This window comes from Onychostruthus taczanowskii, unplaced genomic scaffold (genome assembly GCF_017590055.1).
Source record: "Onychostruthus taczanowskii isolate IOZ18803 unplaced genomic scaffold, ASM1759005v1 scaffold14, whole genome shotgun sequence".
Lineage (NCBI taxonomy): Eukaryota > Metazoa > Chordata > Aves > Passeriformes > Passeridae > Onychostruthus > Onychostruthus taczanowskii.
Genome location: NW_024498573.1, coordinates 7,882,818 through 7,908,571, shown reverse-complemented (window position 1 = coordinate 7,908,571; position 25,754 = coordinate 7,882,818). Strand labels below are relative to the sequence as shown.

Sequence of the window (25,754 nt, the reverse complement as noted above, 5' to 3'; positions counted from 1 at the left end):
CCAAAAGAAAGCACATTCCCACAGCACAGCAGATTGCAGTCCCCTGCAGCTCCCTCCAGCCCATTTCCAGTTTTGAGCATGGGCAGTGGATGTGATATTGAGGAAGTGACACATTCAGACATTTACACCCAGTCCATGCCTTGGAATTTTATGTCTGATATACATCAATGGGTTCAAGTCCACTGCAAAATGCTTATTTTTATCCTCACCCCTCTTATGCAGCATTATTTCAAGAATTCATGTTAAAATTAGGCAGATTATTACCCACCTTTGGTCCTGGAGGTCCTCTGGCACCCTGTTGAATATAAGAGTGATAGATATACTTGTTTGACAACAGAGTAAAACAGGATAAAAACATTTCTAAGAGTATTTTAATTCCAAGAAAAAAAATGACACAGATGTCAACTTCTCACCTTCCCTTACAAACAGAGCTGTATTTGTTCTCTGTGCTCCCAGTAAATAATATCCTTTTAGGGCTCATGTATTTTATGTATAATAAACACCTTTTTATCCAACATAAACCTTAGCAGTTTGGAGTCACAATGCCAGGTGGCTTCAGAGGGGCAGGAGTCAGGATACAGGAGCACCACATCCCTCCAGAAGAGCCCAGGGGACACCAAAACTGGCCTCTTTTCTCCCCAGGGCACAGGTAGCCCTGGACAAACATCCATTTTAGGGCACCTATAATTCCATGCGGGGTTTTTTGTCCTCCATAAGCAATGACACAAACCCCCTTGCTGCAGTGAGCTGAAGGGTGATGTACAGTGGGGGTGAGGGGCACACACAGAGATCCTTCTGGGCAATACTGACCATGACTCCATCCTCTCCTGGCTCGCCTTTGAAACCCTGCAAAAACCAAAAAGACCAACATTGGAACTATCACCTCTCATTCTCCAAAATGCTCAGCAATAATTAGAATGTTCCACTGCGCTATGCTTTAGCCTATTTTTTACTAAATAAATTGCCAGTGGTCTTCAGATTTGCAACAGGTCATCCAAAGGGTATGAACTGGGGAAGAGATCTCCTGGCTGTGTGAGTTAGAACCAGCACCTGCAAACACAAGCCCCAGGTCCAGCTCTGTGCTCCAAACCGTGAGAGGGAAGGTGCCCTCCTGCTCCCTTGCCCCACACCCCGAGGCTTGGCTCTGTAAGCAGCCTCTGGAGCCCAGCTGTGGCTCAGGCTGGGGACTCAGTGGCTGTGGTGGCAGCCCTGGGGAAGGGGACACCCTTCACCCCACTGTCCCTCGTGGGGTGGGAGCTGCCTGGTGCTCGCTGCGCATCTCCCGTCCTTACAGGGGAGCCTGGAGGTCCTCTGGGGCCATCCTTTCCCGTGTCACCAGGAGGCCCCCGGGCACCTGGGGGTCCTGGCGGACCAGGGGGGCCCGTGGCTCCATCTCGACCTTGATCACCCTGGAAGAAGTTCACACAGACATGGTGAGATGAAGCAGTGTTGGCAAGGGGCGCTCTCAGGGTGTCCACAACACATGCACTGCATCCCTGGGCCCCCAGCACCCTGGCCTCTGTTGGCCTAGGGAAATTTAACTGCAGCTTCCAGCTGTTCAGCTTTCAGCTTTCCCAACTGCAGCTGGGAAAGATGAAAGTGAGCTCACCAATTTATGCCATTTGGGTTTGTTTCCTCAACCAGAATTGTGCTCAACAACGAGATTTAATCTGCTTAAGCCCTTTCCCAGTGATTGTCTGCATGGAATCCACCAACCCAACAGCACCAGAGCAGCCCAGGCTCACACCATGCTGGCAGGGAGCATGCACACACTGCCATGGCTCAGTGCACCACGCCAGAAAACCACACAAAAAGTGGCAGTGCTTAATGTCATCCTCTACAGACAGCCACGGTCACACAGGAACCTCCCGAGCCGCTCGCGCCCTGCGGATTTTGGGTGTCGCTGTGTCCCTGCGGGTCTGCTGGGTGCCATTCCCAAAGGGAGCACCCTGTGGGGCTGATTCCAGGCTGGGAATCAGCTCCTGGCCCCCCACCAGCCAGCCCAGCCCAGCCCAGCCCTGGGGCCTGGCCCATCCATCAGCTGCACAATGGGAAAGGCGGCCTCGTAAATCTTGTAGCAACATCTGGGAGAGTCACCACCAGGCGCTCCAAGGGCTGGCTTTAATATGCGGTCCACCCTCAAATCAGGGACAAGTGTGGGATTTTTCAGAAGTCCTTAAGTGACTTAGCAGCACAAGTCCCATGGCCTTTCAACAAGATCTGGGCTCCTAAATCACTTGCATCCTTTTTAAAAAAACCCAATTGTAAATGCTGAACACTGCAAGCAATTATGTCAAGTTGAGTCTCCCACTGAATTTTTCCTAATTACAATGTCCCATTTAGAGTTCAAGGATTTAGATTACTCTAGTTTTAATGCATTTTATTTTACAATACCCACACTGTTTATATCAAATTTACAGGACTTTCTGATTGATTCCCAAATCTCACAAAGAACCAAACGCTAAAACCCATTAGTTTTATATCCCTTTACTCTGACAATGCCTGCCCCCTAAATTCCAACGGGATTTCAGTTAAAATTTCCAACAAGCATCTCTAAACACAGCCATGGTTGTGGCAATTTAAAATAGCAACAGTCAGCCAGAAAGAGAAAGCAAAAGCAGCTCAATCACAGCAAACCAGTGGCAGCAGATTTGGAGTCTACCTTGAGCACTCGCCGGCTAAAGACAAGCTGATCATTAGCCAGAAATCCATGACTGAGGTGGGGAAAAACCATCTATGTCCAGGGAAAGTGGGAGGCAGAAGAAGAAAGAGCAGCAGTTTAAGATGAAAACACAGCAGAAGAACGAGTTTTAAAGGCTGTAGCAATATATAACATTTATTTTTAATTACTAGTTGATACATTAGAAAGTAATAGTCTAGGTAGCCAACACTGGGGTTTAAGGTTCTGGGTACCCTGGATGTTTGTAACAGGACACAGACTGACAGAAACAAGTATTTTTTTGCTAGTTTACTGCACAATAGGACATTCAAAGCAGCTGGGGCAAGGATTCCCCTACTGCAGAATAAAGAGTATTATTCCAGTAAACCCCATAGGGGATGATATACCCCAGCATTTCCCTGAGACCAAATACTGTATTTGTTTTCAGAGGCCCAAATGAATACTGATGTATTCCCAGCCTGCAAATTACAGATAAATTTCCCAGATTTATATGATGCAAAAACAATGTATTTAGGCTGTATCAGTAGTCACTGCTATTGTGTTTTTGCCTTTCCACTCATCTGTCTGGGGAGAAGCAGGAAGACATTGCCTTTCTCAGGACACCACGTGCATCTCCCTTTCCCCCATCCACCCATCCATAGGGGAATCAAGAGGGTGGACTGAAGCCACAAGAAGCCACAAGAACACACAGCAAAGCCTCCATGAGGGTTTCTGGAGGTTTCTGGGGAACAAATCTATTTTCCAAATAGCCAAAGAGCTTTTAAACCTTGCACACCAGTAACAGATAACCCCAAACCTCAGTTTTGGGGGAACAGTGCACTGGCAAGGCCACCCCCTGCCCAGCATCCCAGTACAGATGTTTTAACACCACCATGACAAGAAGAGAGGGAAAAAGTAAAGTCAGATAGAAAAAAGTAATCAATCCCAGAAAATGAGATCCCCACCAAGAATTTTTTTCAAGATGTAGAGAGGGCTTTAAGCTCAACAGTCAGTTAAATGCAGCTACTTTTGGGAAGAACAGCACTGAAATACTGAGAAATTAAAATTAATGAGGACACAGAACCCTTGCAAGCGGCCAGGTCCTCCAAATACTACAGAAACCACCAAAAGGCTCTACTGAGAGCAAAGGGGTTTGTGGTAAACAGAAGGGACACAGTTCTGTGGCTCATTATGTGCATAAAGTACAAAAGAGCATAAAGTGGGATTTTCATAAAACCCCACAGAGCAAAACAGGAACTGAATTTTTTTTCTCAGGTTTCTCAGACTGGTGGGCATCATCCAAATAAGCATGTTCCAAGCCCAGCCCTATCTGTTTTAATGGAAAATAACAATTTGCATTTGCTCCGAGGCTGAACGCACCATATCCCACTAAATCCAGCCATCACATGTTTAATTTTAAACAGCTCCTGTTACAGATGGGCCCATGCGAGGTGAACAGCCCTGAGGGATATGAAACAGAGAGACACCATCCCTGGTTCAGGAAACATCCAGGCTCCAGGAGAGGGCTTAAGTGTGATAGAGTAACACATTCCTGCTCCAGAGTTCCCAGAGCATCAGGTTGCAAGGCACTGGGCTAACAGGCTGTTGGGTCTGACCCCATCTAGCAATGGAATATTGGAGCACAGAAACCTTGAACACTGGTAATTTCCAGCTTTAGAATCCTCTCTAGTAGTCCCCTCTGGCTCTTTAGTAGCCATTTCAACATAACACTCCAAAGTCAGCAAATAATAAAATAAAAGCATCCATAGGTGTCTGTGGACTGTCACAGAGAGCTCTGCAGGATGCTTCCTGTGCTGAGTTTTATCTGCAGTGTGAGCTTGGCCAGCAGTTATAATTTTGCAGGAAATAAGGGAGCAGAAGCTCCTTCTGTGTCTGCAGGGAGCTGCAGAGCTACTTCAGCCACGCCAGTGTTTGCCCCCCAGCAGCTCCAGATGCAGGAGGTGCTGGAGCCAGCTCCATCAGCACTGGCCATGGGCAGGCATGTGCCACGATGCAGACAGAGCAGTTCTGCCACCAGCTGAAGCTCATTTTCCCCCTCTGCCACAGGCACTGTGCATCAGCTGGCCCAGATGTGCAGGGATTCCTCAGCCCCATCATTTGTCTGAACATCTCATCTGTCAGTACGAGCAAGATCACCCAGCTGAGTTCATAAATCCAGAGCAGCTGGCCCAGTGCCAGCTCAGGGAACAAGTCAGGCTTACAAATCCAGTCCTTTCCAGGGGTGCAGCAATGTATTTGATTGGGAGAGAGAAGCACAGGCACAAATATCAGGGCACAGCTGTCCCAACCCCAGCAGCATCCTGCTTCAACTCTCTCTATCCTCCCAAGAGCAGAGGGGACCTGTTAGTGATTTCTCCCTGTAAATACACTTCTATGCATTCTGTCAGTACATTTGTGCACATTTATTCTCCATCCTGAGCAGGTGAGGCTGCACAGCATCCTCCCTCATGCTGCTTAAAACAAGGAGCATTCAGTGATGAGGACAACCCAAGCTTGTCCTTCCTCAGCTTTCCAAAATCACTCTCCAGCATCTCCCAGCAGGCACACTCCCACGTGCAATAATCTCTGGTTTTGTCCACGCTGCTGGCAGGTGTTTATTACAGAAAGGGAAGCAGTGCAGACATGAACAGATTCAGTAGCTAATCCCCAATTGCCATCACCTCACTGCCACCACAGACAGTCCCTCCAAAGCCATCCCAAGGACTATTCTCTTTTAATCCATCATTGCTAATGATAGTGTTTCAGTGCTCACTGACACTCTCTATCCTCATTCCACCGCCCATGGACATGACCATTTACAAGGAAGAGGGCACTGGATACAGTCCTAGTTATTTATCTTCCCATTGATGCAGTGAGTTGCATTGACACATCTTTCAAAATCAAAATCAGCTAAACAAAGCTACCACTGAAACTTGAGGAATAAGATAGATTAAATTCAGAAATAAAAGTAATCTAGACCAGATGGTATTAAGAAGTTTTGCCCCCTATTCACAACTCTGAGTGTCTGGAGACATAAAGGGAGCTATTTACAAAGTCAGGCACCTGTTTTTAAGTCTACTTGTGCATGGTTCTGCCAGGCTTTTCTCTCTCACTTTTCTCCCAAATTGTTTTTGAGCCTTTTTCTCACTGTTCTGCAAAAAGTCATAAATAAATCAAAAACTGAAGCAAAATCTGGACAAATGCAGATCAGGACAAAATATGCCCCCCACACTCAGCACATTTTTCTTGGTAGGCGAAAGCAAAGGACAAGAGTTACCTTGAGAGCTGGTACCTGCCCTGCAAGTCCAGACAGAGCCTGTCCCAGAGCATCTCCTGCAGAAGGAGGTGAGTTCCACAGCACCTGGCAGCACAGAGCCTTTGGAGCCTGAGCAGCACCTCCTCCAGTATTCCCGAGCTGCCAGCCCCAAAGGCACCCACAGCCCTGGCTGAGAAGAGAAAACCCAGGTCCCTGTGCTGCTGGATCACCTCTTAAAGCCTGTTCTGAGAACGTGGGTGGGCACTTGGACCAAGTGAGGCCTTGCGCCGAGTCCCTCCTTCACCACACAGGCCATAAATCCATCTGAGAAATTTTAGGGGCTCTCTGAGCCCCAGGGTGACATTTCCAAACACACCCAAGGCAGTTGGGAGCTGCTTCAGAACATGACACCAACTTCATGGAGTGATTTTACAACCTCCAGGGGAAAAGAGAAAAATGTCTGTGAAGCATCTCTACTCAACATTAACCACTGAGGTCCAGGTTATGTTTCCAGCAATGACATCTAACCCAGGTCAGCCAACTCTTGAGTGCCAGCTCCAAATCCAGCCTCCTACAGCGACAGGTACACCAGGATCCCAGCACATCCCCACAATGGGGTTTGCAGCAGGTGCCCATAATCCACAGACAACCACACCTCAGAAATACCTCTGCAACAGAGCCCACACCTCGTGGTGAAACCTCCCATCTCATCCCAACATGGGCCACATCCCCCTGGTGTCTCATGGAGACCTGTCCTCTTTTACTTCAGTAAATCTTAACTTCATGCAGCACCATAGAGGGAATTTAATGAAATTCCATTGATTTCTGTATTCTGTAACCAAAAGAGTTTTCCCTCATCATGCAGTTACTTTAGCTCTTTTATTTTCAAAGGCAGCCTGGATATCACCTGGATGCCATCCTGCTCCCAGGTGGGGAGCTCAGCAAGGGAGGAGGAACGTTCCATCCTGCACAACTCTGTGCTGGACCTCTCCTCTCCTTGGGACACCAGATCCCAAGGATCCCCCACACACTGGTGCTCTAATGCCAACAAATAAGGAGCACAGCCTCAAGAAAAACTCCAAGAGAAACATGGACTCTGTCTCTGACACTGGAAGAGAAAATCAGGGATGAGAAGTTTCAGTAGAAGCAAAACCCTCCATGAGGTACCAAAAGATCTTCAACTCCTTTTTCCTCATGGCCAGAGTTAGGAAAACCATTACCACAAAGGGCTCCAGAAGCAAAATTAAACATTTCCACAACTGTTACCATACTGTTTGCAGCAAGGCTTTGTTTTGTGCAGTGGCTAAACCCAACCAGATTTTAGAATAAATCAGCGTTGTGTCACTACTTACCCTTGGGCCAATGTCTCCTGCTTCCCCCTGCAAATCAGGAAAAACAGCAAAGGGTCAGAGTTCAAATCTCAACCCTGAAGGACTGAGCACAGGGTCAGCTGGACACGGGTACAGCACACAAAGGAAGGGGCAAGACTCCTATTGTTTAATGTATTTAAAATGAGGGAGGAGAAGGTTTTGAGAAAACACAATAGGGAAAGATTCTGCCCTGGCAGGCAGTGAAACAGATTATAAATCAGAAATAGCTGTTTGTTTCCAACTCTAAGGCTCTCCTAGCAACTGCTTATGTCCTTCACATGTGAAAATTAACTTCACTTTCAGTAATGACCTTCTTTGGCTCCTCTGATTGCATGGGTGTCATGCAAACATGATGGAGCCCAGACCTCTGGGAGAAATGAAGAGTTTTATACTCTCATCACCCTTAGTGGCTTACCAGAACCCTATAGCATAGAAGAGCTTTAAGACCACACTTGTCCCTCCACCTTTTTTGCAAATTTTTCCTGCCCCTCCTTCCTGGAGCTTTCCCAAGAACAATGTGAGAGCCCACTCTAACAGCTCCAACAAAACCCAGCTGGGTTATTGGGGCAACCTGAACTTGAAAGAATTACAGCAACAGGAGGATATATAGGAACTGCTTCCCCAAAATCCACATGCTAATTCAGCCTTTACCTTTTCCCCTTTTGGTCCTGGAGGTCCCTGGAAACACATAAGAAGAATCCAAATTAAGGAACAGCAGAATCACCAATGCATGTGACATGAAAACCAAGGAAATCACATTCATCGATTCACAAACCTGAGCCACATTCTCTATGATTTTAAGGAATACATGCTACTATTTTAAGTTGTGCAGTGCTTGACATGAGCCACACTTTACCAAAAAGCACCCACGAGGTCCTGCCTGCTCCTGCTGGGACAGAGTATAGAGCACCAGAGCAGGGCAGGCAGTGTGGCAGCAGCTCATCAACACGTGACTAAATAGATGCAACAGATACCTTGAGGTATTAAATCACTTCTAGAAAAAGCACATGCTCAGAATATCATTACAACAATTATACATCTGTTTGAAATAAACAAGGAGGATGGGCTGCTTTCTTTGGCCCGTTTGCTGAAGGCATCATTCATCTTCCCTCAGAGCAGCTGTCTGTAGGACAGGCAGAGGCACTGCAGCCCCAGAGAGCCCAAGAACAGCACTTTGATGTGTCTGCTCTGCATTTGCCTTCCAGCACAGAAAAGTACCAAATCTTGGTACCAGTGCACAGTGTGTGCTGAAGAGGGACCCGGTGGGGGAAGGTCAGCAGAGAGGCAGCAGCAGCAGCATTCCCACACAGCTTCCCTCCCACTGTTTTTCTCTGAGCAAGGCTGCTGGCCCCTCACTGTCATGGAAGAGATCATCAACAGTCTGTCTTGAGCCTGGCTGTGTGATAAGTCTGCTTTGTCACTGAGATTTCCCCTGCCTGTCACTCGGGGTCTCACTCCAGCCCTGCAGTGGCACCCCAGCCTGGGGGAGCAGGGCTGTGCTCTGGGGTCTGACTGCACTCTCAGCATGAGGTTTTGCTAATGAAAGCCAAGCCCTTCCTTCTTTTCTTGTCTAATGCTTTATTTCTAGATTTTATTCACATTTGCTATCCTCAGGGTTAGGATAAAAACCAACCACAGCAGTGTATAGCTATAACAGCACACTCCCTAACTGGATGGAAATAAGTGTCTGGAGTAGCTTTTCAATTGCAAAGACTGAATGACTTTTACCCACTTTGAAATCCCACATGGTTTAGGACCAGAATTTAAAAAGATTTCATATGGGGCCCTCTGGTGAAGGTGGTGGAAGAGAATGGGGTTTGGAGACAAAATATGGAGTAGTGACCTTCTGTAGGAACCATTCGGTGGAAGGAATCAGAGCTGGCTAGGGTTCAATTAGCATAAAAATAAAAAAGTCTGCGTTTCTGTAAAATAAGTAAGAAAAGAATGAAGCACCTGAATATCCAAAGGGCTTCCAAGCAAAAATGAAGTCAAGAAAACAGCTCATAAATTAATCCAGTCTGTTCCAAAAAGTATTTCCAAAAAGTATGGACACTGGGCAACCTCAAGCAGTTCCCAGCTCAGGTCCTTTGGAGGAAAATGGAACCTGCTTTGGGATCAATTATTTTTATGGTATCACTCTGTAGTGCCAGAAGCACACAACCAAGATCACTGACTTTGCTCTTTGAATGTGCTACTGGAGTTTATTCCCCAAATTTGGCCTGATGCCCATCTGCAGTCTGTGCTCTCCGAGCTGGGGCAGGAGGGGAAGCGGCACCTGAGATGAGCTGACAGGTAAAGAAAAGCTCACCTCCAGCTCTGCTAGCCAGCCCTGGCTCAGAATTCAAACTTGCATGGAATCATTTTCCCAAGTACAATTGTTCCTCCTAAACAGTTATATATGTAGCACTAAATGAGTAATAGTTGAGATACTGCCTATTTATTGTGGAGCAGCATGAACAAAGACATGTTATATTTGGCACTTAGTGCTACTTACTGGTTTGCCATCCAAGCCAAGAGGCCCCTGAAAAAGGAAGGAAAAGAGAGTATTATTAAAAAATGAAAAGAAAAAAACCCGTTTCAAACATAGCATTATGAGGCATGCTCTGAAAGAGACTCTACTTACTTAAATCTTTGGCTATGATTCTATGATTTACCTACTGCTCCATCCATGCAATCCAGCAGGAAGGTTTCACAGAGGCACAATAAGAGGCATCAAACAATTTGCAGAGTGTGAAGGAGGGTGAAAGGAAGCGACAGGATTAGTGACAGGGGTAAGGTGACACTGCTCTGGCACTTCGCCTGGGACTCCCTGAGGTTTTGAAAGTCAAAACCAGCAGCAGTAAAACATGCCTGATTTGGTTAAACTGAGCAGATCCATGAGTGATTCACATCAACCTTGGATCTGAATTATTTTTCCTAAAGCACTCAGTTATCCCAGTTCTTCCTCAGGTCTCCTGTTTTTAGGGTTGCTGCATCAATATGGAAAATGGTGAATTCCCCAGCATTTCTGGCACTTAAACCCTTAATTAACACCAAACACTGAATGTGCTGGGCCAAAGGAAACATTGCTTTTGGTAAGGGATGTGGGGAGGGAGGAAGCACAGATGCTCTAAGGCCAAAGCTGCCCCTGTCATCAGCTGGAGCTGCCACTTTTGGGGGAAAAGGGACACACACCAGTTACAGTAAGTCCACTGCCTGTGGCAAATTCAAGGGTTCCTCCTGCAAAGCTGCACCTTGGGATCAGCTCCAGCTCCCTCCTACACCTGTCCTGCACAGCCACACCTGTGGAATATGCACATCCTCCTCCCAACATGCTGGGATGGAACATCTCCCACTTTACAGCCCTGTGAACCACGAGGATCAACCAGAGCAAAAGGGGTCTGGACTGTGGTACAGTGCTAAAGGACCAAAGTTCTCTGTATTTCTTAGGGAACTGATTGGGGTGAGTCTTTTTTGGTTTATTTTATATCTGTGACAGGGAAATTGGGCAAAAGAGGCAAAGGTAGGTAAGAAGAGGCCAATGGCTGCATTAAAAAGAGCATCCTTGCAACTCACAGACATTGATAAGGAATAAATGGCCACTGAGAAAGAAAAATTCAGTCTGCAATGGCTATGCTGATGGGGCCTGGAATATGAAACTCGGGGGATCACAGCTCTGTTAGGAAAAAGGTAAATCCAGATGACCTGGGCAGATCATCAGTAACTGGGTTACAAGGACTAGGGGACCTGTGCAAGAGAAGTTCACTTGAAAATAAATGAGGATGCCTTGACACACATGAGATTTCTGAAGTGATCAAGCATAGGTTGTATTCCTCATGTGATGTGTACTTTTTCTTATAAGGAACCATCAGTACTCAACAGCTACATAGTGGTCATGAAAAATAGACATAAAGCAGTTGTGTTTGTTAATGCAAAGGCTTGCAGGTCACACCAAACCACCCTGACACCTCCTCCATACTTTATGTCACCTCAATTCCTTAGATTCTAAAAGCTGGGAATGGCATCAGGTTCACAGAGCTTCTTTCCTGAAACTATGATTGTTTGAGGTGATTCATCTGAAGCTCCTGATGCAACTCCCTGACTTTCAGAGGATCAGACATGGGATCTGAGCACAGAACTGGCAGCACATTCAACTTCTCAGAGGAGTAGAAATCACAGAATTATTATTACTTTTTTAAAATATAAAATGCCAGTTCTTCAGCTTTTAGCTACTCTTGTATCAGTCCACAAAGAGACATCCAGAAGCAAAAACAATGGCCTATTCAGAAGATGTTTGAGGGAAAGCATTTAATGCTTGAGAGAAACAATATCCTTCAGGGTTCCAAAGGGGCTCTTGGCCAGCCACAGCACTGAATGGACAAGACTAGCACAGACTTTGAAATGTCTGGGCTGGAGATTTAATTGACTCTGCTCTACCTGCCCAGCCAAATGTCTGTGTGAGCAAGGCAGGGTTCCCAAGAGCAGCCAGGAGATTTCGTGGGCAGAGCAGAGAGAACATCTGAAATCTGGGCTGCCTGACTTGACTGCCTGCAAATCTCAGGAGCACCCATGTGTTGAGATTGTTATTGTCTTTTATTTGAATTCTCCTCCATGTCATTTTAATTAAAGATTAAGCAATCTCTAATTTATTTGATAAACAAGGAATGGGGGAACAACAAGTAACCCTCTATTCCCCCACTTAAAACCAATCTCTATAGAAGTTTTCACTCTGACAGGAAAAAAATCACTCCCACTTAACCAACGAAGAAAAGTGTATGAAAAAGGAGAGTTTTCTCCTTGGACATCCCAAGCAACAGAAAGCATCACAGTGGCTTTTAGACTCTTCTTTTTGCCCAGGGAGCAATTTCACTTGTGCCTTCACTCACTCTTGATCACACTCCTTTGCTCTAAACCACACACAGTGATCACAATTCATATAATTCATTACTCTCTGCATCCAGAGGGGATGAACTTTCTGTCTAGGACAAAGTCAATGCTTTAAAACAAGGTAGAGGGAAAATTCAACTGATTTCCCCCAAAACATAGTTCTGACCAAAACCATCACTGCACTGGCTAAGTGGGACGAAACGCCTCAAGGAAGAGCACACTGTTGGGGTCCCAGATGACCCTAGAGGCCCCTTCCAGCTGGTAACCAACTCACATCTCATTTTCTGACCACACACCAGATGCGTTCAGTGCCTGGCCAAACCAGCTCTGTGGGACACCCTCCCCATTAGAAAAGAAAAATTGTTACTGTCAGTTCTGCAAAGAAAATACATCTGCAACATCTGTCTGGAGCCCTCAGGTTTCTGGAGCAGGAGGAGCTGGATTACTGGGGAGAGCTGGTGACACAGAGCTGGTGATACAGAGCTCAATCAGTCACTCACAGAGGTGAGTGATAATTGCAATTACACACCTTGGTTTCACCCCTCACAAAGAGTGTCATAGGCACAGATGTTCCTATAGGAATAATGATCCATGGTGATCCCATGGTGCATCCCCCTTTGCCATCACCAGGGTGAGGACATTATTTATAAAGCTAATACATTTTATGGTACACATTGATGATCTATTGTTTAATGATATAGAATTATACCTTGTGCTGAGAATGCAGACATGGGTCAAATAAAATGTAAAAGCTTGAGCAGAGCTCATTACTATAGCACACAATCTTGATGCATGCCTTGGATTTGACACACAACATTTCAACTTCAGAGTAAGAGGCTGATTCAGAAGCATTTTAAAACAAATTCTGATGTATTTTTCATTTTGTTTTACAGTAGAAGCTCACAAGTCTTGAGATACAGAGATTCACCCATTGCTGAGGTCAGCTGAAGGCTTGAGAACAGTTTTGAGCTCACCCAAAAGGGAAGATGTGGAGCTTGCAAGCTCAAGCTCTTCCAATAAATAACAGGCATTTCCCATGCCCATCACTCACCTCAGGCTCAGAGCAGCCCAGGTGCCAGCCTGGCTCCCTGGCCCTCTGCCACCCCCCTCCAGTGCCCTCGCTGCTGCTGGCAGGGATGGACTTGCTCTTAAAGTGTTACAGGAATTTTAAGGGGGGAAAATATACAGTGAAAGCAAAGCCAGAGATTATTAAGAGGACAATCCTTCTGAGTTGGGAAATCTTCTCTCATGGTTATTTTTAATGTTTCCTGCTCTGCTAGAAATTAGCACAGGGGTCGGAAGGAACCCTGCAGTCAAATTTTGACAGATTCAAAGGGCTGCCTTTCCATCTCTGGTTCTGTGGTTTCAAAAAAGGGTAGAATCTTATATTTCAAGGAATGAACAAAAGAGCATGACAATATTTTAGTATCCCTGCAAAGGGCCCTGGGTCATCTGCAGCACAGGCAGGGAGCAGGGACCATCCCTTCCCACAGGCCATGCTGTAAATCCTCACAGGCAGGACAGTGTCTGCTGGCCATGTGGTCCCTCAGCACATTTTTGTGTGAGAAGAAAGCTCTGGCAAAAGCTGTGGCTAAGCACGCCCTGCCAGGCCCGTCACAAGGAAAGTGGAGGAAGACAGCCAGGTTGCTGTGGCTGCTCCCAGCTTCCCAGCTGAAGGGAAAGGGAAGAAAAGGGACTGAGAAACAAAAAATGAACTGTGAGTCCTCTAAATAGCAGCTGAGAATCACTGGCACTAACTGTGAATAAACTGAGTCCAAGAGGCTTGCTCTGGGATGTCACCTCATGCCCAGTTACTGCTGCTCCTCCTCCCTCCCAGTCCTCAGTGCAGAAGGATCAGAAACCCTTACAAAATAACAAATTTGTACTCAATACAATACTGCTGCTGCTGCACTAATAATTTGTCCTTTCAAACACATTTAAATTAATGCATTTAAATACAACAATAATAAACACAATAATAATAACAACAATTTAATTTACTATATTTTATTTTTAATCATTATTATTTATAATATTAAATAAATTTATTACTACATTAAAAAACTTGTGAAGAGTATGGAATTGGTCATACAAGGAATTACCCCAAGCACACACCACTCACTGCTGTGAGCCTGGAAGTGTTCCTGGGCAGAAGGTTCCTCCTTCATCAGCCCTGGCTTCTTGGTCCCTGGTGTGAGACCCCAAAATCATATCAGTCTGCAGTATGACAAAACACTGGAAACTTTCCTACCAGGAGCTGCCATGTTTAAGCATTAAGATCACCTATATCACAACAGTTTCATGTTTAGCTTTATACATAGCATGGAAAGCCTCACTGCAATGGGACGGGATTGCTACACATGGGTACAGCACTGCACTTAAAAATAAATATTATTTTTTTAAGCAATGAACATGATTACTGACAAACCTTTGCTAACAGTTTTCTTTCTCTTTGTTTGAAAAAAGTGATTTCACTATTGTCCAACACAAATTCCCCAAAATTTCCTCCATGTAGTCATGGAGCAAACCATGACTACATGCAAACTGGAAACCCATTTTCCATTACTAGATGATAGTTTTTTGCATCGCTTTAAAAAAAATCCAAAACCAAACTGCTTCTACGATTTTCTTACAAGCACTAAACAGCAACGTTGATGAGACATTATTTTTTAATCCTTGCAAGACTAATTGCTTCCATTTGGAAACAATTTACACATGCAAGCCGCATCCTGCATGGCCTCGGAGCCAGGCTGTCCTTGTTCAGGTAGAAAACCCCATTTCTTTTTATGAGGAAGAGTATTTAGGGTTCCCCAAAATCTGATCTCCCTGCTTGTAACACTAATCCCAGTCTTGTGGGAGATCCCAAAGGATGGGGCTGCTCTGAGCGGAGCCCTCCTCACCCTTGGAGACCCCCAGCTGCAGCAACCTCACCCCTCTCACCCGGGCAGACCCCGGGCATTGCCCACACAGTCTGGCAGGGCTCAGCATCACCAAACCCTCAAAGCCTCTGAAATATTTCTTCAGAGGGTGCCCTGTCCCTCAGCCCAGGCTTCCAGCCATAAATCCCCCAGCAGAGGTGTCAGGAAAACGGTGCAGAGCAGCCTGGTAAGAGCCAAGCGCGCGTTAAAAGGCAACAAAAAACCCCCTCAGATCTGTGCTCTGCTCCAAAAAAATCTGTCCACAGACTGCTGGGAGGCCTCTGCCCATTCTTTGATGGAAACGGAGCAGAAAGGAGCAGTAATTTGCTAAAAACTTCACCCCTAATGCAAACCAGACGGCTCTGCAAGGGAGCAGCCACCTCGGAGGCCGGGCTGCCCCGGCGGGCATCCACACAGAGCCAGCCTCTGCAGGGAGAGCCCCTCTCCCTTCCACAGGGCACCAATGCCCCCAGCACTTCTGAAAGCCTTGGGAAAGAAACAAACAAACAGACAAAGCCAGAAAAAACAAACCAAACTCTATCCTCAGGAAGCTTTTGGGGCAGCACTGGGCTCTGCTCACTGCTCAGCCCCTCCTGTGCGTCGCCAGCCTGAGCTCACCAGAGTGGTTCAATTCCCAGCTGTCTTCCAGACATGTCAGCCACATTCTGCAGGGTTTCAAATGAGATAAGGGATCCTTTTCCCTGCAGGAGCTGCCTCGTCCTTAACCACAAGATGTGCCGCCTTTTGTCTGTGCACAGAGCTTCCTCTTTGTTCTGGATGTCTTCTCAAAGATGCTCAAGAAAAATGCCTGGAATCAAATCTAACACTGACTGGTCCAAAGGGATGGGAAACAAACCCTGGGCTGGAGCTGCACAGGGCACTGCTGGGGTTTTTGAGGAAGGTCACTTGGAGATGCCAAAATAGAGTCAGTTTGGCCACTTCTCCCAGCAGAGACTGCCGTGGCTCCTGGGCAGACATGCCAGATTACCCTTTCACTCATCTGTGCATCACATTGCACCAGCTCTCTTCCAAAACAGCAAAGTACTCTCATGGAAGAAAGAGCCCCCCAACTTCCCCCAAATTTCTAGGCTTAAATGAGTCTTGTGTTCTGCACAACTGCTTTCTTCGAGCATTTGATGTCCACTTGGGCTTTGGATATATTTTTTTAGTATCCACCTATGACAGAGGTGATGGCCTCTGAAGTGGGAATGCAATTTTTAAGTAAGTAAGTAATTTTGGAAGAATGTTGGCATTACAAGCAAACACTTCGGTGCTTACTGCCTTTATAATCTTTCCAGACCATTGTCATTTACAGCTTCTGTTTGGGTTACCTCTCTTTGGTGGTCAATGAGAAATCTTCTTGGTTTTCTCAGTTTTGCTCTGCCTACACACCAAGCCTCTGCACCACAGGGCTGGCTCCAAATGTGCTGGAAACAGAGATGCAGATCCACCAGCTGCACTCAACACTCAAAGCAGGAAACCAGAGGAAAAGCTGCATGAGAAGCCAGAAACCAAACCTCTGCCCTGCCAGTGCAATTTGGGCTGCACAGTTCTCCTTGCCATTGCTGTCAGCACCTTCACCAGGCCCTCTCCTCTTCCTATCCAGAACCACTGGAATCACACAGGATAAACAAATACATCTGCAATTACTCTACCGGGTGGGATGGAAGACAACTTTTTATTATCCCTGTGGAAGAATTACCTTTAAATCAAAGGGAAAATAAACTGCTGCCACGAAGAACTGGTCTTCACAAAATCATTGTTGCCTCCACATCAGAGAGCCAGCAAATGGATGTAGCAGGAAAACATGCTGGATCTGCTCTCCCTGTTTAAAGAGGGTTTTCCCTCTAGGCAAATAATTACGTGAATTGGCCACAAAACTGATATTAAAATAAAATAAGACTGGAACTACAAAGTTTGCCTTGTAAAATTAATGTTTGTTACTTCTGTTTTTTGGGCTCTTACTGGGAGAGGTATGTGTGCAAATGACTTCACACACAGAAGACACTCCTTGAAGTCTGGATATTTACGAGTAAAACATGGGAACAAACACAGGACTGAAACCTAAATTACAATTATGACCTTGATTAGCCGAGCTAAGAAAGCTAAATACCTCACCAACAGAAGCCTTCATCACACCACAGTGTTTAAAATGCACAACCAGCCAAAACACCCATGCAATGTGTTTTGGACACCACAGGCAACTGTGTCCATGCACGAGCTACCACCCAAGGTCTGAAATCAACTGCCCACTGCAAAAAGCCAGGAAAATCTGGGATCCACACAGCCCATGAGGTCTGGCCCTAGTATGGCCTCCCATACCTGACATGGGATTACTGGCAGCCCTCCTGAAGGGCTGAAATGCTGCCTGCTGCTCTGGTTTGCACACAGAGCAATCCTGGGCTCCTCCAGCCACTCTCACAGGCTGCACCTCGAGCACACCCCAGCAGCACTTGGAGATAATTGCATAGGTGGAGGCAACTCATCAAGACATCAGGCAGTTCAATTTTAAGCCACTCCTACAGCTCTCTTGTAAAAGTAGTTTGTTATTAATGCCACATGTGGTTTTCTGGTGCTGGCATTTCCAAAATGCCTGGTTAAATTCATGCCTTGGGGCTTTCTGGTAAGAAGGGAACCACAATGGCACAGAGAAGCTGCCACCAGGAAGAGGCTAAGGCATGTGTTCCTCATTTCCTACACATCATCCTGTCTGCATTCATATTATATTTATGGGTCACACACGAAAAGCTTGCACAGACTTTCCCTAAGTTGTGTACTAACTGAAATTCTTAATTGCTGAGAGGAGAAAACCCCAGACTCCACTGTTTATGGTCAAGGTCTAGAGCTGTAACCAAAGTCACTGTTCCAGTGCTTCACTGTGCTGGGTTTTTATGTCAGGGAACCATATTCCCTTCTACACATGCTTCTTCAACCCCACTCACAGACATCAGCCTAGAAAAACACATTTGGCTTCACTTTATGTCTTGAAAATTAATTAAAACCAGAGTTTTACCATCCTTACCAGTTGATTTCTGGCTTATACATTACAGCTGACTTCAGTGGATAGATCTAGATTTACAACTGCAGCCAAAGGAAGATATGAGCTCACTGTCCAAGACTCCCAAAATAAAAGTTTCTGAAGATGCTGACCTGCTTAGCTCCAATAGCTCCTTAGCATGAGTTGACTATAAATATGTAAGAATGGCCTGCACAGGAGTATTTCAATTCTGATAGAGCAATTATTCCCCAAAATGAAAAGCCAGTATGGAGCAATGTCTGTGTCATGATTCTTTTTTGCCTGAAGTCTATTAATTGATTATATTGGTGCAGTTACCTGTCTATTAGTCACAGAATCATGGAATGGTTTGGGGGGGAAGGAGCCTTAAAGACTCTCTAGGCCCAGCTCCTCTGCCATTGGCCAGGACACCTTCCACTATCCCAGGTTGCTCCAAGCTCCATCCAACCTGCCCTTGAACACTTCCAGGGATGGAGCAGCCCCAGCTTCTCAGGGCACCCTGTGCAAGGGCCTCAGCACCCCCACAATAGAGAATTTCTTCCCAATATCCCATCTAACCCCAGCCTCTGTCAGTGTGAAGCCATTCCTCTTGTCCTGTCCCTCCAGGCCCTTGTAAATAGTTCCTCTCCAGCTCTCCTGTAGCTCCTTCAGGTACTGCACAGCTGCAGTCAGGATGTCCCCAAACCTGCTCTTTTCCAGGCTGAAAAATCCCAGTTCTCTCAGCCTTTCCTCACAGCAGAGGTTCTCCATTCTTCTATTTACCCTGGTGGCCTCCTCTAGATTCATTCCAACAGATCAATATCCTTCCTGTGCTGGGGACCACAGAGCTGGGTACTCAATGCTGAATTATTTTCAGTATATGCTGCATTACTTCTAAGCATGGCGCCTTTTCTCCCTGCCTTCTCAAAAGGCTCCCACTGATGCAAGAGATGGGCAGGATGATGACTTCAGTCTTCCAGGCAGCACACAAGTGATTTACAAAATTCAGAAGGCAAACATCATACACTGGAGGGACAAAATGAGTAACACACCTCTCAACTAAAAAGAAATCCTAGTATTCTAAGGGAAATGTATAAAATAGGAGACAACCCTGTTTCATATCATACTTCTCTTCTGCAAAGCCTCTTCCCTGCTCTGCTTTCTATTAATGAAGACATGCACATGAAGTAATTCCCCTCATTAATCAACTTCATTCTTTTGGTTTCTTCCCACTTGAAGTGACAACCCTGCATTTGGGATGTCACGTAGTGGTGTAGCTGAGACTGATTTTAAGGATGAGCAGTAGAGGCAGATGAAACTCTCAAGAAACAGAGACTTTGTCTTCAAAAGGCTTCTCCAGTAAGTGGAGAAGAGAAGGGAATGGGTTCTGGTGAACCACAAAGGCAGCATCTCACTGGGAAAGAGGAGAAATATGTAGGAGAACAACTGAGTAGTTTGAGGACAAGTATAGAATCATCCCTGCATGAGGCAGAGAAAGAGATGGAGGCAAGACTGCTAAGAGCACTGCACAGCCATTGCTTAGAACCACAGAATCATTCCGGCTGGAAATGACCTCTAATATCATCAAGTCGAACCATCAATCCAGCACTGCCAAGCACACCCCTAAATCAAAATCCACATCTTTTAAATCCCTCCAGGGACAGTAACTCCACTTCCCTGGGCAGTCTGGACCAATGCTTCACAACCCTTTTGGTGAATAAATGTTTCCCAACATCCAGTTAAACAGCTGTGCAATGCTGAGATCCTCCTGCTCTCAAAGGTCAGCTCTAAGCCTACTTGCAGTTCAGCTCTTCCATCTGCTCTTCATTTTCTCCTTTTCCTCCTGCCCAGATGCAGCTGCCTGCCCTGCTCAGGAAAGCAGCACAGCCCCACTGCACCAGCCCTCTGTCCCCTCCCTGCTCCCCAGGACAAATGACCCAGCATGCTGAGAGCGCACCAGGTCAGTGGAGCCACTCTGCAGCAGGGATGCTCCTTGCCTTGGGAAGCACAGCCTGGGACACATCCCAGGGGATCCCAGCGATCCAGGGCCTGGTCCTGCCCAACAAGAAACACATTTCCATCATAGGCTGCACATCTGCTTTTCCTCTGCTGCTCCCACACAAACCCGAGCTCAAGGCAGCTCTGTGGCTCCTGCTTCACCGGGGGCATCCAAAAGGCTTTTCCTTTAGCCTGCCCCAGTATCAAAAGTTAAACTATTCTCTACAAAGTCTTTGTCCTTCTGGCAAATCTGGCTGAAATTGGCCAAGTTCAAATGTTACTGGGGAAAGAGAAGACAGAACCACAGAGCTCTTACACTGAAATTCAGGCTGAGTTGTGTGCTGTGATGCATGATCAATGGGGTGTCAAAATCAAATCAAACAGGAGCAGAAGAGCAACAAATCCCAACATCCTTCATAGTTGTTACAACAATGTTAATAGGATATGCCATAGGGTTAAAAATGGAAACTAAAATCCTCTATGGGATTTCAAAAATAGTAATAAACCTACAGAACTTCATAAAGAAAAAAACAACTGTTTCTGCTGTAAATTTTATTGTAAGGTCCAAACTTCTCCTCTTGAGATGGTAAGTATAAAAATATTGAAATCATCTTATAGAAGCTGTTTTCTCTCTCAGTCCCATTTCCAGAGCTCTGGATCACTTCATCCCTTTAAGGCTTCCTTTGCTTGCAGCTCTGTTATAAAATAGCAGCTCAAAGCACTGCTGGCCAAGGGATGCAAGTGTCACCACACACCACTTAATATCCACCTTCTACCTCTGCATTTTCACCACATCCACCCCCTGAAACAGCTCAGAGTTATTTGATCACCATGAATGGAACTAAATAAGTAAATTCATTTGAATATGCAACTGGATTTAATAAAACCTGTTTATTAAAACCTGTAAATGTGTTTCTGCTGAATAATACACCCAACCCTACTTTATGTTTCGTTTCCTCCTTCTTCAGGGATACATCTTGCTTTGAAAATGCAATTATCTTCACCTCCTTATTAGATACAGTCAATTAGTGCAGCCACAGCCATGCCTATGTAGCAATCCAGTGTTTGCCGGTTTCAAAGCCAGGATAAGACCAGCCTGGAGTAGGACTGCAGGTCCTAGGGGTAAGAGAGAGGAGGAAAAACCTTGTGGTGATGTGAATGCCATTTTCCCAGTGCAGATGTGGCAGCAGAGTTGAGGTCATTCCCAGTCCCTGACACCATCCAGAAGTGCTGGAGCATCAACAAAATCCCTCCCCAGGAGCTGGGACAGGGAAGGTGCCAGGCTGCCCAGGGGACAGTGGTGGTGCTCTCTCCTAGGGTACAGCCCCTATTTCCTCCCAGAGTTTCTGGTTTTCAGAGTTCTGCCACTAAATCCCATGACTGAGACAGGAGAAGGGACAAACCTGCCAAGGGCACTGCTAATCCACACCCCACAAGGACAAAACGCCACCCTGAAAATAACAATCCACAGCCCATTGGAGTTAAATTTCGCATCTTAACTTCTAATAAATTAAACTCTTAATTTCCAACAGATCCCTGAGGCATCTGTGCAACCTCCTGGCTCCAGCATCGCCGGGGCTGCTGCGGGCAGGTGCCACCTGAGGGAGACAAACCCCTTACAAACCCTTCCTTGGACACGGAGCCCTCAGGGAGACAAACCCCTTACAAATCCTTCCCTGGACACAGAGCCCCGGGGGAGACAAACCCCTCACAAACCCTTCCCTGGACACGGAGCCCTCAGGGAGACAAACCCCTCACAAACCCTTCCCTGGACCAGAGCCCTGAGGGAGACAAACCCCTTACAAACCCTTCCCTGGACACGGAGCCCTGAGGGAGACAAACCCCTTACAAACCCTTCCCTGGACACAGAGCCCTCAGGAGACAAACCCCTTACAAACCCTTCCCTGGACACGGAGCCCTCAGGAGACAAACCCCTTCCAAGCCCATCCCTGGACACAGAGCCCTCAGGGAGACAAACCCCTTACAAACCCTGGACACGGAGCCCTGAGGGAGACAAACCCCTTACAAACTCTTCCCTGGACACGGAGCTCTGCTGGCCACAGCCTCCCCTCTGAGCAAACCCCATCCATCCTCACCACTTGGTGCAGTCCCGAGCAAGGGCCCCACAGGCTGGCTCTGCAAAATTAACCCCGTCTCCCACCTCTCCATTTCTAGGGAAACGCTGCTGTCCTCCCCAGGGAGGATCACAGGGGTCCAGGGGAAGTGAAAACTGCAAAGAGCCCTGGAATTCCCTTCCAATCCTCCTCTCTTGAGCTCCCTGGCACACAAAAAACTAAATAGATGTTTCTGTGGTTTTTGGGCACTCAAGGGGAGCCAGGCCAGGGCATGTGGTGGCAAAAACAAGCAGGGGGTTTTTCTAACACAATCATTCAGGAAAAAAAAAAAGAACAAAAAAAAGGAAATAAAAAAAAAAGAAAAAAAAAAAAAAAAAAAAAAAAAGAAAAAAAAAAAAAAAAAAAAAAAAAAGGAAAAAAGGGCATCTACTACATCAACCACAGGAAGGAGAAGGCTAAGGAAAGCCAATTCACCCCTTCCAGAGCAACAGGCACTGCAGAGCTCACTGCATCAATTCAAAAAGCAGGAGCAGAGATGGAAGCTCTCTCTCCATGCCACGCACAAGGAGAATTTACAGTGTTTTTTGCCAACCCCTTACACCAAGTAAGGTGTGCTTGGGAGAGGCTCCCTGATGAGCTGCTGAGCCCCTCGGAGCTGGAGCACTGTGGCCACCCAAGGGCATTGATGAGGGACAGGGGAGCCAGCCAGGAGGCTGAGGTTTGGGATCGGGCCAGAACAAGAACTCCCTCCTCCTGCACATCCAGCAGGACAGCTCTGCACCCACAGATAAATTTTTGGATATGGGTAAATGAGGATCTACCTCAACACCTGAAGATCTTTCACCAGTATCCCCTCTTCGAGTTCTAAGTGGGACAAACCCAAAGCCTTCACTCACTTTGCAGTCCAGTGAACTCTTAAACAAGAGCACGAATACAACCATGAAAGGGCTCAAGTATTTCATCCCTGTAAACACTAAGGGAGATTATTGCTCAAGCTTTTAAGTTTTAGGGCTGAATCCCTCAAAAGCTATTGCTAATGAAGAAAGAGAGGAGGGAAGAAGTTAAAAAAAGCAGCTTAAAACAGGCAGGGAAAATCAAGCGTCATGGAAAATGCTGAAGAGGACAACAGAGTGCAGATTAGAAAAGAATAAAACTCAAAGGAGCAGTGGAGTTACCGGGTAACCATCACGTCCTGACTGCCCCTGTGGGGGGAACAAGGGAGATGAGTCAGTCAGTGCACCTGGAGCAGCTCGACATCACATAGCAGCAGGAGGGCCACGAGCTCTCCAGGCAGCCCTGCCACTAAACTGGACAAACCTCTTGGGGCAACTTTCCTATCAGAGGGGTCACACCTACAGTGTATTTTCCCTGGATTTCCCTGGATTGTGACCTCCTGCCCCCCTTTGTCTACTTACCACGGTTTTGCCAACTTGCTCCCATCCCTGCTGCCTGTGCCCAGCTCTGCTGGCCCTGGAGCCACAGACATGGCACACGCTGGGTCCTGGCCATAAACCTGCCCGGGATGGGGGTGCCAAGAGGAAAGAAAACACCCCAGTGCTGGGGAGAGGTCGTGGAGGCTGAGGTAGCAGCCAGGACAGCAATCACTGAGCTTCAAACTCCTGCTCCAGCACTTGATTCAGTGAAGGTTTACCCCTCTAAGACCCATTAACTTCCTTGCAGGATGCGCTCTCCCAGCTCACATCCAAGCTTTGCTTTATTTGCAGTGAAGCAGAAAGCCCAGCTGATGCTGTGGGGAATGACCCTGCAGAAGTTCCTAGCAGCAGCTGCAGGATCAGCAGAACAAAACACAGCCCATTCAGGGTATTTCACCTTCCCTGCTCTCCTCGGGGGTTCCCAGAGGCGTTTACAGCCCGAGGAGCTGCTAACCATGCCGTGAGTTACAGCAGAGCCTGCTGCAAACCAGAGTCAGGGCAGATCCTGGCAAGGAGCTGGTGAGGATTACTGGCACACAAAAAGGCAGCGAGGTGTGTCTGGTGCAGCAAAGTCATCTGCTGCACAAACTCGGGTGGTGTCAGCGTGCTGTGGGTGCAGAGCCAGGTCAGGCTTGGCTCACGGCATGGCACAGCTCCAGCAGCCTCTCCACGGAGTTCTCCTTTCTCCTAAGCACCCCTGCAGCTGAAATGCCTCCTGCAGTGCTCCTGGTTCATCCAGAAACAACACTGACTTCAGCAATTGCCTGTTTAACCAGTTACAGCTTGGGATGAAGTGTACAGGGGGGTTTTATGCTGAGGTATGGCAGGGAGCACACACAGATAAATAGGAAACACTTGGGACGCCCTGCCCTCGCTTGCTGGTGAGTTCCCCAGCCAGCACACTAGCACATAATGTGTTTGGTAATATCTGTGACTGTAAATGCTTAATTACAGTCTGTGGTAAGCCTATATTTCAATTGTAGAAATTTCCTACCCAGCATGTGATTTTAATACTCTCCAAAACAGAGGTTTTATAGCATATCTGAGCAGAACACCCCTTACTCACAGACAGGACAATCAATCATCCATCAGCCACAAATCCTGTACCACAAATTCTAATAATTTTATATGCATAACTAACTTATGACAGCTAAAAGAATAAAATACCAGAACAACTGCTACTAGGAAACAACAGAATTGGGGATATAGTTAGAGCAGCGTAATGCTATACATGTAAGAAGTAATCAATTCCTTCTGGCCTAAATCAAGAAACAGAAGAAACTAATAAATGCAGTACTGTTAAAATAAAATAATATTGTGGTTATGTGGGTTCTAGGACTTATTTAATATTATGCTTAAAGAAGTCTCTGGCAAAGGCCATTTATGCTAAAAAGCAGGATTTAAAAAACCAAAACCAACCAACCAACCAACCCCACCCAACCCCAAAATTAACTAAATCAGGAGTTGTCTTTCAAAGAAGGGCAAGGGGAGAGGAAAGGAAAAAAAGGTCTTGTTTGTGTTAAATCTCCCCTGCGCTCCGTTTGCAATTCAATAGTGCCGTGGGAACCAGGAAATGAAACCAACTAGAGACAAAGAAAAATTAATAGTGCACCATATGTTGCCTGTGTTGGATGGCCATAATGAACGTGAGCAGACAGCACACGTGAGGCAGCACCACACCCGGCTGTGGGGACTGAGAGGAGCCTCTGAGCACCACCAGACAGCCACACAACCCATTCCAGCTAACCAAAGTGCTTCAGTCAACGGGGAATGTCCCCTAAAGGTGTATATGGGGAGTTTGAAATAGGCAGTATCCCAATATCCTCTTTATTTGTAATCACAAATTATCGTTTTTCTCAACCCCCTCTTAAGTATTTAGGCTAGAAAATGAACTTGAAATAGAAGCAAAAATTCAAAGGGCTGAGAAGCCTTAACTAAACACACAGGCAGTGCTGCCAGCCCCAAGAGAACCAAGCCCATAGTGCTGGGACAGCCCCCACTCCTTGTCACCAAAACAGAACTAGAAATTTACTAGCCCAGGAATAGCTGCCAAATTTATTTTCCCTAAAATAAGCCCTTTTCAACCCAATGAGTCTCTATAGGAAGAGAAGAACGTGAAGAAATGCCTCTGCTAGTGCAATGACAGATAAGGAAAAGTGCAGCCTGAACCTCTCTTCCTCCGCC

The 25,754-nt window shown here is 46.4% G+C and overlaps 1 protein-coding gene across 1 annotated transcript in view; it reads right to left on the bottom strand.

Moving 5' to 3' along the window:
• COL23A1 (collagen type XXIII alpha 1 chain) overlaps positions 1-25,754 on the bottom strand; it is a 178,642-nt gene that overhangs the window by 16,887 nt on the left and 136,001 nt on the right. Inside the window, exons 5-11 of the mRNA XM_041397859.1 lie at positions 23,313-23,339; positions 9,780-9,806; positions 7,937-7,963; positions 7,268-7,294; positions 1,293-1,409; positions 811-846; positions 269-295 (exon numbers count right to left, since the gene is read on the bottom strand). Coding sequence (XP_041253793.1) covers positions 269-295; positions 811-846; positions 1,293-1,409; positions 7,268-7,294; positions 7,937-7,963; positions 9,780-9,806; positions 23,313-23,339 — 288 coding nt within the window. The remainder of the gene's footprint in view (positions 1-268; positions 296-810; positions 847-1,292; positions 1,410-7,267; positions 7,295-7,936; positions 7,964-9,779; positions 9,807-23,312; positions 23,340-25,754) is intronic.